This window comes from Nelumbo lutea, chromosome 8, assembly GCF_056320005.1.
Source record: "Nelumbo lutea isolate HS-2025 chromosome 8, American lotus-T2T, whole genome shotgun sequence".
Taxonomy (NCBI): Eukaryota; Viridiplantae; Streptophyta; class Magnoliopsida; order Proteales; family Nelumbonaceae; genus Nelumbo; species Nelumbo lutea.
This window is the reverse complement of record NC_142691.1, coordinates 34,509,948-34,526,515: the sequence shown is the minus strand read 5'-3', so window position 1 is coordinate 34,526,515 and position 16,568 is coordinate 34,509,948. Positions and strand designations below refer to the sequence as shown.

General features: G+C 37.5%; 1 protein-coding gene across 3 annotated transcripts in view; it reads right to left on the bottom strand.

The window, feature by feature from the left end:
* Positions 1-14,318: 14,318 nt before the first annotated feature.
* LOC148843781 (vesicle docking protein) overlaps positions 14,319-16,568 on the bottom strand; it is a 39,550-nt gene continuing 37,300 nt past the window's right edge. For all 3 annotated transcript variants that reach the window (XM_088958744.1, XM_088958745.1, XM_088958746.1), the window contains 3 exons: positions 14,978-16,516; positions 14,819-14,887; positions 14,319-14,625 (listed from right to left, as the gene is read on the bottom strand). In XM_088958744.1, coding sequence (XP_088814870.1) covers positions 14,497-14,625; positions 14,819-14,887; positions 14,978-16,516 — 1,737 coding nt within the window. In that variant the 3' untranslated portion in view covers positions 14,319-14,496. The remainder of the gene's footprint in view (positions 14,626-14,818; positions 14,888-14,977; positions 16,517-16,568) is intronic.

Genomic DNA, 16,568 nt, shown 5'->3' with positions numbered 1-16,568 from the left:
TTTAATTTTCATTAAAAACAATGTTTTTTTATTTATAAAAATAAAAATATTATTTACAAAATATTTAAGAATATGGTATAAATTAAATCTAGCAAATTCACTAATCTAAATTTATATCAAAAACTTAATTTTTTATTTTAGAAAATTTATAAAAAAATTAGCAATGAAATAATTATTAATATTTTAATTTTATAATAGCATATTTATTGTTTACAAAAATGAAAAATATTGTTTACCAAACATTTGAGAATTAATATTTTAGTAGACAACTTTGCTAATATTAAAAATTAAAAATAAAAATAGAAAATTTTGATATAATAATTCAAATGTATTAGTTGCATATGTTTTGTGCCTTAGACTTCAATAGAAAATAAAATAATAATGGTTTTGTGCATGTATTAATTTGTAAAAATATATATAATATGTATCTTGGACTCTTTATTGATGCATTATCAATAAAAATGTATGGTATCTATGCATGCCACTACATTAATTGTAATATATTTCTCCATATATACCATTAAAATATACAATTCCTTTGCATTTATACATTACTTATAGATATTTTGACATTAAACTTGATGCTATTAATATATTTATGGAATTTATATGCATTTCCAAAGCATATCTGTATTCGTATCCATATCCAAGTTGTCCCATACAATACACCTGATACTGATACTTTGATCTTTGGTTACTATGTGATAGAATTACAGGTATGTGCATAGAGTGTTTCTATAGAATGGGAGAGATGTAGTGACACGGAGATAGTGTAATAGAATTGCATGTGAATAATAGTGTTATGTGGAGTGTGATGAACAAAAGTGTGTGTGAGGTATTGTGTCATTTGGCGAAGTGAATCTGAAATGTGATGATAATGTGATTAAAATGCTGAAATGTTGAAATTCCATGGCAAAATGCAATGCTAAATGTGTCATAAGTTCCATCGCAATAGAAATGTCATGAAAATGACTGGATGATAGAATGGCTGAAATGCTACGGATAGATGAATATGGTAGTATGATTGAAATGTGATGAGTGGATGAATATGATAGTGTGAGTGAAGAGTGATGGATAGATGAATATGATAGCATGTACAAAATGTGATGAGAGAATGCATATGTATGACTGAAATGCAATTAAAATGATGGTTGCGAAAGGGGTCACGGACTGAGCTTGGTTTGAAAACTGCAGCAGGGTTGTGGGTTTAGTTTTGGTGGATTGTCACAGTAGAATCCATGGTGTCACAAGTGAAGCTTTTCGAGGTACCATCAATGTGTTAATGTTTGTGTCTTGGGTGGGCTATTGTGTCGGAGTATTGCTAATGACATTCTTGTAAATAATAGTATGATTTTTCAAGCATGTTGATGCAATATTCTGTCACTTCCCCAAACACTTAAGCTACTTTTTTCTTGTGCATGTACTTGCCATCTTTAATGCAATACAAAGTATCTTGACTAATTTGTATGCCATCATTGTTGCTTGTTGCCTTATTTTGTAGGCTTATTCAACCTAATCGAGTGCCACACAAGGCCTCATCGACTAGCTCCATGATAGTTGGTACCAGAGCTCAGTTTCCTCCTTTCCATAACATGATGTGTCTCATGACACACCCTACATTGCTTCTAGCAAGATGAAGAAATGAGATATCCATGCTAAAATACAATAAGGAATCTCATAGGTGTTCGAGCCTAATGATGAGCCTAAAGGTAGCTCGCTCAAAGACAATGCCACGACATCCAAATCTGGCAAGCACGAGAATTCCGTTGACAAGTTCGCAGCCATGGACAAACGCATTATGCGATGTGAGGTAATGGTAGGTGGAACTCATGATCGTGTTGATGAGCTCCACCTCAACTTGGAAACCCTAGTAATGTATCTTAATGTTTTTTCTATGCTATGGTGGCACAAGAGAATTGCCGATGTAGAGTGATGTCTATGCTCTATTGATACTTAGGCCATGTTCAAGAGGGAGATAAAGTGTCAATTCTATCCAAAGAATGTAGAGTACCAAGCCACCAAAATATTAAGAACTTAAAGAACATGGGTTCGTTGCATGAGTACGTGAAGGAGCTTTCCACCCTAATGATTGAGATCGCTAACATGTTAGACAAGGACTTCCTTTTCAACTTCATGGATGACCTTCAATAGTGGGTTGAGCTCGATGTTCAATGATGAAGCATGAAAGACCTCGCCACAGCCATGGCAATTGCTAAACAATTGGTGGACAACAAAAGACCAAACAAAGATGGATCTAGGCCCAACAACTTCCAAGGCCAAGGCAATTCAGGAGGAGACAAGAAACCTTATTTTTTTCTCCAAAGGGCCCTACTGGATACAATATGCCTAATGATAGGAAAGGTAGGAGGAAGCTCAAGGGGGAGTCCGCCATCTTCAAAAGTTGCAACTTCACCAAGAGGCCCCCTCCATCACCATGCTTCATTTGTGAAGGTAAACATAAGACCAAGGGGTGCCCAAGTCGAGAAAATTTGAATGATCTTCTCACAAAACTCAGTGGTGATGAACACAATGATTAAGAGAATGAGGTAGAAGAATCAAGGATGGGGGCCCTATAGAGATTCAATGGCTCCAAATACCACACAAAAGGGGTTGATGTACATTGGGATATCCTTAATTAGGAAACTCGCAAAAGCCATAGTTAATATAGGTTCTACACACAACTTCATCTTGGTGGAAGAGGCACAACGTCTGAAGCTTACTCCAACAAAAGAGGTGAGGTGGTTGGAGGCAGTGAATTCTAGTGCCAAACCCATCCAAGGGGTGGCTCATGGAGTAGAACTATGAGTGGATGATTGGAAAGGGCATGTTAATTTGTTAGTAGTTTCTATGGATGACTTCTAGGTTGTTTTGGGCATGGATTTCTTGACACATGTGAAGGTGGTGCCCATGCCCTTCCTTAATTCTATGTACATCTTTGAGGATCCCTTTACCTTGTGTGGTGTCAATCATACTCGGGATTGGCCAGCCTAACAAGCAACTATTAGCCTTATAGTTCTAAAATGGTGTTCAAAAGGGTGAAGCTACCTATCTAGCCACAATGGTGAGTGTTGAACCCCAGGAGGTGGCCCTAGGGAGTGTACCAACCAAAGTCAAGGCTGTTTTGGATGAGTTTGAAGATGTTATGCCACCACAATTCCCAAGGACATTAGCACCAAGGCAAGAAGTTGACCACAAGATCAAGCTAGAACCAAGTGTCAAGCCCCAGTTCGCTCTCCATACTTCGTGTCACCCCCAAAACTTGTCAAGCTACGAAAACAACTAAGTGAGTTATTGGAGGCCAGGTTCATTTAACCTTATAAGGCTCCTTATGGGGCCCCAATCTCATTCTAGAAGAAACATGATGGCTCACTCCACCTTTGCATCAACTATCAGGCCCTGAACAAGCTTACCATCAAGAACAAGTACCCCATCCCTCTAGTGGTCGATTTGTTCGACTAATTGAGTCGTGCCAAGTACTTCACCAAATTGGACCTTCACTCAAGCTACTATCAAGTTCACATTGCTGAAGATGATGAGCACAAGACCATGTGTCACCCGATATGGGTCCTTTGAATTTCTTGTAATGCCTTTTGGGCTCACCAATGCTCTAGTCACATTTTGAACATTAATGAATCGCATTTTCCATCCTTATCTTGATCAATTTGGTGTTGCTTACATTACTGATATTGTAATTTACAATAGTTCATTGGAGGAACATGTTGACCACCTCCGCACTATATTCTAGGTGTTGCGGGAGAACCACTTATATGGGAAGAAGGAAAAGTTCTCCTTTGACAAGGAGGTGGCATTCCTTGGGCATATCGTTCACGTGGGAACCATTAGCATGGACCCCACCAAAGTCAAGGCTATTCAAGATAGGGAGCCCCTTACTACCATGACAAAACTTTGGTCATTTTTCGGACATGTCAACTATTATCATAGACATACCAAGTTATTTAGCTCAGGCTGCTACTTTGACTGATATCTTGAAGAAGACAAGTGCATGGAAATGGTAAGAAGAAAGCCAATTGGCCTTTAAAGATCTGAATAAGGCCGTTTTTAGGAAAACCTATTTTTATCCTGCCAAATCCCAACAAGCCATATAAGATGCACACAAATACTTCAGACTTTGTTATTGGGGGTGTATTGATGCAAGAGGGCCACCACATTGCTTTTGAGAGTTGTAAGAAAAGGAAATGATACTTGTAGACACCCCATTTTTGTGCTCATTAGTCTTAAAATAACACTTTGAACTTCAAGCATGCTTCAACTAACCTCTCAGCTAACCCGGGGGGTACTTTTGGATTTTCATAAAAGTTTGATCAGAAATTTGAGACCATAGGTATGTAGATCCCAAAAATCCAAACCCGATGACACCAAGATCACCCGAATCTAACACCGTTTATCATTCGATCAGTCATTTTGATCTTAAACCTCATCTTACATCAAATCAGAAATCTAAGACCATAGGAACGTAGAGCCCAAAAATCCAAATATGACAACATGAAGATCATCCAAATCCAACATTGTTTACCCCTTCATCCTAAGACATGAAGTTATAACTAATTTCGATCGTCTGATCAGAGTAATTTTAACCCTAAACCTCATTTCACACCAAATCAGAAATCCAAAACCATAGGTACGTAGATCCCAAAACTCCAAATCCAACAACACCAAGATCATCCAAATCTGACATCGTTTACTCCTTCATCCTAAGACCTGAAGCTGTAACCAATTCCAGTCATTCGATCAAGGTCATTTTAATTCTGAACCTCATTCCATGTCAAATCAAAAATTCAAAACCATAGGTACATAGATCCCAAAAATCCAAGTCTAATGACACCAAGACCACCCAACTTTGTAGATGGGTAGAGCTCAAAATCTCAAGTCCAACGGTACCAAGATCGTCCAATTGTGGCACTGTTAGCCCCTCCATCTTGAGACTCGAAGCTAAACGTGACCCGGGCCCTCCGTTTGGAATCCTCTTCACTATAACTTCGAACCTAGGGAATTCCATGACCAATTCCTTCTTCCAGCCTCTAGAACCATCTTAAAATTTAAAATCTAACCAGCTAAGGAGCCTCCAATCACCTAAACTTTGAATGTCCAATTTAGGTAAATTGGTGAAAATTTCCACTTATTGTTTTGATTAATTGAGAGGATCTCTCCTAAAGATGTCTTGATAGCCCCTTCCCTCAATCAATCTCCCTCTAAAAGCCCTTTAAACCTCAGCCATTGATCTCCCTTGGCTCCCTATCTCAGCCTTCCATTCCCCTCTCAAAAATCTATAAATAGCCCCCCTTTCTCACAATCAAGACAAATAATCTAGCTTAGAGAGGGGGCTCTACCCCCATTAGCCTAGAGAATACCCCCTTCATGTTCCAAGACCTTGCCCACTCACTCTCCAATGCCCTTTGTATCCCCCATGCATGTTTGAAGTCCAAGAACCCCCCCCCCCTACGCTAAGCTACATTGAAGAAAAAATCTAAAGCATTTTTTAAGTCTATAAAGTTATTGCATAAGTGTTGAAGACGTCTAGCAGAATTTATTCATCTTTGGGCCACATGATCAACATGTACAACATCTAAAAATGTCTCCATGTTGTTGTGGAGATCACTGGAAGAGGTCATGCATGTCAAATAAATTTGTAACCATTGCAGCAATCAGATCCAAACCCCTCAATTCACTGAAGAATCCCATGTTGCAGAATATGACGATGGTGGTTGCATTTGCTGTTTTCTCCTATGCTATATATCAGGTTAGTTTCCTCACTCAAATCCATTTTGGTAATTCTTTGATCATTCTTATCACCGTCCTTTCCATATGAATGTGTGGGTTAGTATTTTATAGTTTTCACATGAGTACTAGGTTAGCATTTTCATAGTTTTATTAAAGAATGCTTATATCATGTTTCATTTCTATTAATCTCTTTACATAATTTATGCTATAGGTTTTGAGTAGTTGAATAGGATTGGCCAGCAAGCCATGCATTCGAAGACGAATTTTATTGTTATAAGATATCCAATTTTCTTGTTGAATATGCATTAGTAGTATTTATTTGGTTAGTTTAATAGTTACATGGTGTCTCTTTTTGAATTATATCATTCTTTGTCAATGATCCTTTTCTCATTTAAAAGTGCCCTTTTTAAGATAAAATCTCCATTTTCTCTCTCTCTCTCTCTCTCTCTACCATCCAAATCAGTAGCTATTTTTTTTCTCTTAAAAAGTGCCATTTTTAAGATAAATTCTTGTCAATTATGGTCTAGTAATATTGTATTGGTCTTTTTAACTTTAATATCTTTAACCGTTTATGGCATTGCATCATAGGTCACATGCATGTAATTTATCATTAGGAGCTTCTTGAATTTCCAACTTCTTCTTTTAGCTAGTTTTTAGCCTTATTCTTCAATCTTTTACTCATCAGTTTTGATAGTCGTAGCTTACATTTCTCTAGTTGATCATTTAATTGTTATCTCTTGGTTTAATATTTTCTTCTCATACTAATTGCTAGATAAAAGTTAGTTTTTCTTTCTTGGTGAAGTAGAGGTCGGTTTAGCCGAACGTGTTTGGGGTGCTTAACACCTTCCCACATCGTATCTTGGTTCATGAACCTAAAGAATCTCATCCCCATTAAGCAACAAGTCACCAAGAAAAATAAATTGTTTTTCTTAAAAAATCCTGGGTTTTCCTAAATTCCCATTTCCCAAAAATTTAAGTGACGACTCCAACTCCATACTCCATTCCATCCCCCCTCTGGGTCCGATAGCCACAATAGCCATTTTACATTGCCGCACTTAGTGACACTATATTCTTTATTCCTATTTTTTGGTGAAGGCTAACAACATAGCAACTAGCTACTTCCAATCTCATGTAAAAGTTAAGCCTAAAGCAAGCATGCTAACAAGACTTTTTGGCCGAGTTTGACATGACTCTTAAATATAAGCCAGGATAACAAACAATGTTGTTGATGCTCTTAATAGAAAAGCAGAATTGGCCACCCTCTCACCAGTCAAACCATTTGCCTGTCAAGTGATAGTAGATCTTAAAGATCGCATCCAAGAAGGCCTTAAGAAGGATCCCCAAGCCGATAATATAATGCAAGCTGCACATGAAGGGAAGACTCATTGGTTTCGGTTGAAGGCAACCGACTTCTTACTTGGGGTGGTTAGATGTTTGTTCCCGAGTCTAATGAGCTCCTATGTGAATGCCATGATAGTTTGTGGGCTGGACATCCATGATCGTAATGGACCTTTGCCTTGATGTGACATGCTTATTATTGGCCATACATAGAAGATGATATGAGGGAATATACCAAGACTTGCCCAATTTGCCACAAGGACAAGACTGATCATCAGAAGCCTTTGGGTTTACTTCAACCACTGCCTATTTCCGCATACCCCTAGGAGAGTGTATGAACTTCATCAATGGTCTTCCCAAGGTTGGAGATTATGCCTCTATTATTGTCATGGTTGATAGGTTATCAAAGTATGTGACCTTCATCCTAGCACCCAAGTCATGTACAGCAAAAGAGACAAGTGTTGAGCGTGCCACAAAACATTATGAGTGATTGTAGCCCCCACTTTACCAATGCATTTTGGACTAAACCCTTTAAGCTCATGGGCTCACAACTGAGCTTCTCCAGTAGCAAATCACCTAGAGCTTGATGGGTAGAATGAGAGAATGAATCCCCTTCTGGAAGAATATCGCTGGCACTTCATCTCAGCCACTTAGAAGAATTGAGTACACCTCCTTGACATTGCACAATTCTCCTACAACGCACAAAAGAGCTCGATGATGAACAAGAGTCCATTTGGAGTCATCCCCGACCAACTGTTACCCTACCCACACACCGTAGTAGTCAACTACCAAGGAAAAAGATCAAAAGCCTTCACCTTCACCAGGGACTAGAAAGAAAACCTTGACCTTACCCGAGCATCCTTAGAAAAAGCCTCAAAAATAATGAAAAAAATGGGTAAACCAAGCTAGAAGATCATACCGCTTCCAAGTACACCCCAGTCTCGTAAGGAAATATAAAGGACCTTGCGAGATCGTTTCCCAAATAGGACAAATCACCTACCACCTCAAGCTACCCTCATGGATAAAATTCCACCCTATTTTCCATGTCAGACAACTTAAGCCATATCATATCAACACCTTTGATAGCACTTGGAATCAACTTCGCCAACCTCCACCAACATTTCAACTACCCAAAACCTGCAAGTTAATCTCCATCTATGGCCATAGGACATCCCCCTCTGCCTAGACTCCCCAACAAGAATACTTAATGAAGTGGTCCGGGCCTAGTTAAGAAGAGAGTTAGGAGATCGTTGAAGGTTCTCTGCCTTATCTTGACAAAGTTGAAGAGTACTTAAAACAATGATCTCCAAGGACATAGATTGAATTGGGCTGGGGAGATTGGCACAAGTGAAGTTTGCCAAGGTACTATCAATGTATTACTGTATGTGTCTTAGATGGGCTGTTGTACTCTTTTTGTATGGGGAGTAGTGCTAATGGCGTTCTTGTAAATAGTAGTATCATTTTTCAAACATGTTAATGTAATATTTTGTTATTCTTCCAAAAGCGTAAGCTACTTTTTGAGAAGAGGTAAGTAGCTGAGTGAAACTAAAACATATAAAGGTTAAGCACGAAATCCCCTCGACACTAAACTGTATGCTTGAACTTACCATCTTTAATGCAATACAAAATATTTTTTGATTAATTTGTGTGCCATTATTGTTGCTTTTGTTGCAACACTTGACCCAATCGAGTGTCACATGGGACTTTATTGACTAGCCCCGTGACAGTAGGGTGGATTTGATTAGGCGACCATGGGTGGACTAGATGGTTGGATGGATGGCTGCAAGTGGGCCTGGGTGGGTGGCTGCAGACTTTGAATTTGTTTGGGGTGGCCATGGCAAGGGCCATAGGCTTGGAAACTGGGAAACTCACTCGATAAGTGTGGACTATGCGATGTGATGAATACTGCTAGAGAATCGATAGATACACAATTGAAATTAACATGGATGTGATGAAAAGCAATAAGGTGCAATGAGTGACATGGTGCACTATCATGTATATTGATGCAATGCAATGAATGATATTAATGAAAAGCAATGGATGATATGGTGCACTATGCGATGGGCGGTGGGGTGTTGTAGCATGTGGTTAATGCTGATGGAGAGTAATGGATGACATGGTGCATGCAATGAGTGGCAAGGTGTAGCATGCAATTAATTAATATTGATGAAGGGTTTAAAGTCAAGCAGGTGTGGGTGATTGCGATCAAGGGGGTGGGTGGGTTTGGAAGGGCAGCCATGACAATGGGTCATGAGCATGTTTGACAGGGCGATTGTGACAAGGGGTGCAAGTCAATCGACTGAGATGTGATAGGATTACAAAGGGGTTATAAGTTGGGGTTGTCTAAGAGGTTGTTGGTTTGTTTTAAAGTCTGACATCTGAAAGTATAATAATTATATTAAGAGTTATATTGGTATTAGTGAATTTTCTTTCTCTAAACTCTAAATGCATAAGAATGTTGTTTTGAATTCTAAATTCTGAATTATGAAAATTATCAAATATTCATTTTGACTTTTTATATGAGAATTTTTGTTTGTTGTTTTGAGAGTATCATTAGAAAATAAAAAGTTGTATGATTCAACTTTAAGAAATAAGATATAAGAGGAAACGAACATCTATTTTTCTCTTACAGTTAAAAGATTTCTCTAAAAAAATAAGAGTTAAGAAGAAACAAACAGGCCATAAGTGACTATGACAAGACAAGGTCAAGTTGGCCGGATGACTATGACAACAAGTTAAACTCGGGCTTTATCTGCACATTCATGCAGGACGAAACATAAAGTTAAATGAGTGTCCTCTTAAAGTTTTTAAACGCAAAACCAAGCAACAACAATTGAAATCAACAAGTGTAAAACAACTGATATAAAGAAAAGGCCAAAACTGTTAAAGAAGTAATGCACCAACCACCTCATTAGCAAATGTCGAACGATAAGAACAAAAATACGGAAAATTTCCACTCCAATTGGGGAACGGATCCAATAATCTAGTGAGATTTGTATTTTGTCCTCGTGTCTCGGAGCAATAATCATAAACAAGAAAAACAGAAAGGAACAGATATGGATTTCAAAATTACAGCATGTACTCAACAAGAATACCGAGCAAATGGCATTAGAAATTAGTCGGCCAAATCTGAAAATTTTTAAATCATCTACATGAGAGACTGCCTACCTACTCTCACCTCTGGTGAGAGATGAGAAAGATTGTGAGGCAAGGTGGGAGCAGGGCGAGGCCACAGATGCAACTACGGAGTCGAGGTTGTAAGGCAAGGCCATGAAGGTTCTGCAGAGGCATTCACAGAGAGAGGTTGTGAGAAAATGCTGCAGAGGTGTCTGTGGAGTGAGGCAAGGTCATAGAGACACCCGTAGAGCAAGGTTCAAAATATTGATACACCCGATACGTCAGTATGAGCGTGTCGGGTGAATCGATACCCTTTTTTTTACGTTTTATTTATTTTGTTTTTTTTGAAACAAGTTCAGGGGGCAGTTTAGGTCTCCTCCACACCCTGAACCGATCAGACCCCAAATACACCTACTATAGGGACATATCGGAAGGGTCCCGGAATGATACGGTTTATTTATCGTCATTGGGTATTAATGTGCATGGCTAACTCTATGTACCTACAAGCTGATCCCCGGGCACACATTTGCATACAATGGACAGAGTTTTACTATTAGAATATGTCATGTGCCTACAAGACCTCCCATTGATTGGCTCAATGTACCTTACATATATTGGGAAGTCACTAGTACTCTTTTTCCAGAACCTCACATTTTTAAATGTCAAATAACAATTAAATTAGCCCTTAGGCTCAGTTTGGAAGGAGTATAAATGCAAATATATACAGTACAATTATATACAAAATATAAGGTTTTGCACTCTACAAATTTATATTGTACTCCTTTCAAATTGAGCATTAGTGAAAATAGGAAAGTAAAAAAGGTTACAAAAATTAGTTTTTGATAGCCTCAAAACACTAAATAGGCATGTTTGTGCATATCCAATTTATCAAACTTTGAATCATGTATAAAGATCAATTTGGAAAAGTGCAAAATATAAATATATACGGTGCAAATACAATGTATAGAAATACTGTAATACAAGGTTTAGCACTCACCATATTTGTATTTGCACTCTTCACAAACTAAGGCTAAGGCTCAGTTTGGAAGTACAAAAACAAATATATGGAGTGCAAAACTGTATTTTATATTATTTTTTTATGTATTTGTACTCTTTTCAAACTGAGCATAAGGCTGTATTTGGTTGCAATGCAAATAAATTTTAATTGATACAAAACCATGGCAGTGCCAATGATTTGAGTGTAAATTCTGACCAATTTTTGTTTCAAATTTTACCTTATTTTGTTTAATTGCAATAAAAATTAAGTAAATTAAGATATGAAGCAAAATAACGTAAAATCCAAAACAAAATTAAACAAGAATTTGCATTTTTTTTACATTCACTCCCATGCATTTGTACTAGTGCAAATGAATTTGCACTACAACCAAACCCAACCTAAGGGACACTTCATGAAGAACAACCAAATATGTACAACATTTTGTTTACAACCTTTGCAGAATTCTGAAAGTTCTTTGTCGATTACAAATTGTAGAGGAAAGTGTCCCCAACAAACTGGGTCAAATTCTTGCTTAGGCTGTGTTTGATTGCAATACAAACAAATTTGCACTAATCCAAAATCATGGCAGTGCAAATGATTTGAGTGTAAATTCTAACCTATTTTTGTTTCAAATTTTAACTAATTTTGTTTGATTGCAGTGCAAATGTAATAAATTAATACATGGAACAGAATAAAATAAAATCCTAAACAAACTTAAACAAGAATTGGCATTTTTTTTTACATTTGCATTCCCATACATTTGTACTAGTGCAAATAAAATTGCACTGCAACCAAACACAGCCTTAGAAACAACAGGGTAGATGGCAAAAGGAATTCTCATCTAGTTCTCAGTTCTCCCTATTTTGTAAAAAAGGAAATAGAGAAGTCGGGCTAAGGGCATGTTCATTTGCTCTGAAGTCTGACATCTAAAAGTGCAATAATTACATTAAGAGGTATATTGGTATTAGTGAACTTTTCTTTCCTCTGAGCTTTGAATGCAGAGAATATTGTTCTGAATTCTGAAAATTATCAAATATTCATTTTGACCCCATATATGAGAGTTTTGTCTTTTAGAAGTATCATTAGAAAACAAAAAATTGTATAATTGCACTTTAAGAAATAAGAGATAAGAGAAAATAAACATCCATTATTAAAAGATTCTTATTAAAAAATAAGAGTAAAGCAGAAAAAGCCCTGAGCCAAAAAGGGAAGTTAAGCGCAACCTTTGGCTCATTTCACCATTTGACATTGCCTCTATCAAAGCTTCCCCCAATTGACAGTTGACAAGTCTACTTTTTTGGCAGACAAGTCATGAGGGGAATCTATGATAGAGGCAATGTTAGCGTGTTTTGGGCCCACTTCGTTGTGATACTTCATGGAGATAGTGATTTGTGTTCGTATGGTTATGTGATGAAACCCAAATAGCTAGTTTTGGTGAGGCTGGATTTTTTTAAGTAAAAACCATGCAAATATTTTAAGAGTATGGCATCCAGTCGCACATCGGGAATATGTTAAATTCATGGGGAAGGGGTAGAGGTGTAAATCGAGCAGCCGATACGGCATGACTCACATGTAGCCTATGCAAAGTGCAGGCCGTGCTATGCCGGCCGACAGGCTGAGCCGCAGCTTGAGCCCGCATGGGCCCATGTCGTGTTGTGTCATGCCATAGGCCAGGTTGGTCCATGAGCCAAGTCTTGGGCCAGCCCAAGCCACAAAACGGGCCAAGCCATGTTTTTTAAAAACTTTGAAAAAAAAAAATATATATATATATATAATGAAAATTTTAACACAAATTAAAAATAGACAATAAAAAATATCTTAAAATTTTATTTTATATGAACTTGATGTACACAATTATTTATATATGCAATAATAAAATAATATAATATAATATAATTAAAAATAAAATTATATATATATATATATATATATATATATTAATATATTATATATTTATTATATATTATATTATATTATATAACTCTATATGGGTTGTGCCAACACGCGAGAACATGCGACAAGGTCTACTCAGTCGTGTCATGTTGTGCCAACCCATGGACCTAAAACCTCAGGCCTAGCACGGCCCATAAAATTATGTCATGTCGAGTCGTGCCAGGCCGCAAGTAACACAACCCATTTTACAACTCTAGGAAGGGTGGGATGGGGATTGCTTTGGCAAGGCGGGGACGGGGATTAATCGTGATCCTTGACCAAGGTCAGAGTCGGGGATAGGGAATGAAGTCCCCACCCCACCCCGACCTCAATTTTAAAATATTATTTATATTTTAAAATTTTTATTTATTTAAATTAAATTTATTTAAAAAAATACAGTTAACTATAAAATTTCTAGGATTCAAGTCCCCACGGAGAACCTATCCCTATAGGGGATTAGGGATGGAGGACAACTTTTACCCCTAGGGATTTATTCCAAAATCAAGGTCAGAGAATATGACTCCTACTCCGTTGTCATTCCTACCAATGCTTATTGAGGAAAAAATTGCAGCTTCAGGTCCCCACGGAGAACCTGTCCCTATAGGGGATCAGGGATGGAGGACAACTTTTACCCCTAAGGGGGATAGGGATTTATTCCAAAATCAAGGTCAGAGAATATGACTCCTACTCCGTTGCCATTCCTACCAATGCTTATTGAGGAAAAAATTACAGCTTAGGCTCAATTTCAAGGAGTAAAAAACTACAAATACAAATATGTAGAGTGCAATCTTACCAAAAAAATATATAGAATACAAAACCTTGTATTTTGTATTACTTTGTATTTATTTGTACAGTACATTTGTATTTTTACTCTTTCAAACTGAGCCTTATGTGTAAAATAAATCAAAACCAAAATCTCCAAAAGACATTGTCAGTTCTAGTTGCCTCACCAGTCACCAGTTGATATGGTTATTGATGCATGCACACAACAATTTCCTAGAGTTGATTTTATCAGCTTTGTAACATAAGATGTTTATCAGTTTTGTAACATAGATGTTGGGTAAACTGTGGGGGTGTGGAATGGCGTTTTTTAAACTAGGCTTTTGCATGAACCCGGAGTAATTCTGTATGCCCTTTATCGCAACCTGTACGTCTTCTTTTCTTTCTTTTCCTTCACTTCCCATTTCAAAACCAATTTGGCACTTCCTGAATATATCATTTACTTGGTTGAATGATCACAGGAAAGAATCAACGAACATGTATCACATGAAAATGTGAAATATTATACATCAAATAATGGAAAACAAATACTAATATACTATATTCCTCATTCCTTTTCATTTCCCTTTCCTTTCTAATAATATTACAAGATGTTACATGTAGCTAGACGACCCCAATAGCAAATCAAGCATGTCATCAGGGGTTAAAAGAGTTGTACCGCCAAGAATCAATTCTATATCTGGCCTCCCGCTTTCGGATAGTGCCTCCTGAGCTTCATGTACCTGATTTTCAGAGGCAACCAAAGATCAGTACTTTGAAGCACACGTACAAATTTCCTTTTTACTGGAAAAGGGTGTCAGGAAAATATTATATTTTACATATTCATATCTACAATTGAAAGTTAGTATTTAACCAAAAAAGAAGATTCTGAGAAGAGCTGTCAAATTTAAATTGGAAGGTTTAAGAACTACAGACCTCAAGACCATTGATGCCCCCTACAACAAAAACCAAAATAAAGTTCTGATCTCCAAGACTTGGTTTTGCCTGCAGTTAACAAAAATCAAAGTTGAGCATTTAGAAAGGGAAAAAAACTGTATACCAAGCAAATAAAAGCAATAGGTCATATAAGCATACTTGTCCAAGACCAAATCTGCCAAATCCACTTTTAAAAAGTCGTCCAACTGTAGAGGAATGATACTCTAATCCAGGTATATCACGCTTGCCCAGGACAATGGTTAGAAGTTTATAAAGCAACCCTCTAGACATGTTTCCGCCATAGTTACTTTCTAAGGCTAGTGGCCCTTCTCTCAGTGCCTTATTCTTCCTCTTCAAATTGGACAATTTGTGAAAGAGTTTAAAAAGATTATCTACCCTATCTCGTAATTCCAACTTAAGTTGCACATCACTGTACACTTGTTCCCTATTAGTATCTATATCTTCATCACCCCAGTTACCCCACTGCTCATCATCAAAATCATCAATTGCTGATTGATCTGATGACTCTCCCTTGGGCTTCTCAGACTTAATCTTGTTGAAGTTGGCCTCAAGTTCCTCTTCAATGCCATGGAGAAACTTCAATTTTGCAGCTACAGGGTTTTGAATGATTGCTTCCACAATGGATTCCTTTAAGAAATGCTCCTCTTGCCAAGAAAAGGGTCCACCAGACCCAGATGTCGGAAAATTCTCACCAGCCAAAATATAACCAATAATTGCAAGGAGCAATGCATCCTGAAAAGAAAGAAGACTTCTAGAAGATTCCATGCTTTGATTATTCTGTTCATTTGATGTCAGTAAAACACTCTTGTTGATGATATCACCAATCTGCGCAGAAAGACTCTGACTTGTGTCTCCAGCACTTATACTCAATATCTTCTCAGCACTGACAAATGCATCCCAACGGGAGCTATATGGTTCACTCAGTGCAAACTCTGAAGCAGCTGCTAACTGAATAATTCCTCTGTTTCTCATTAGAGATAATTGGTTATCAGCTAATGCCCGAACCATATAGCACAACTCTGAGGTTGAAGTAAAACCAGGGCTTGTTTTTATATTTGCAGATACTCTTTTCTGACGTATTATTTCCTGGAGCCATTTCTTTATCAGCAAGATTCCTTCTTTTGTTCTTCTATCCAGTATAGCTTCCAAGTAGCATGCACCCAGATAATTCTCAGAGGAGACAAAAGACCCATTAAGCATCTCAACCACAGAATATGTGGAATTTCCAACATGGGATTTACTGGTAAGATCAGTAATATCAATGGTTTGAGATCCAGATTTACTAGTATTCCAACCACATAGAAAAGCTTCAATGCTCTCCATTAGTCTAGAGTTATTAGTCTCGGGTTCTTTGCTAAGAAATTGCCCAAGTGGTATCTGAACATCAAGGGGAGTACGCTGTAAACTAGCTTGGATGCACTTGTCTTTGATTTGTGAGCCTTTCATTTGCATGGAAGATGTTCTTCTTCTATTATGGGGCAACGATGAGAACATTCGGTCAACTAGTGAATCCCCATGACAACATGGAGTAACAAGGTCAAGTGTTCGGTCAACCAGTAACAAACCTGCCGCGCGTTTGCGCCTTCCCACATCATAAAGACTAGACATGTCTGTCAAAATTTTGCCAATAGTATTTGACAGTACACCGAGAGAAAATATTTCCATCTTCAGATCCATCTAAATGTTTTAGAAAACGAAATGATGACCATGGAACAAAAGGGAAAGTATG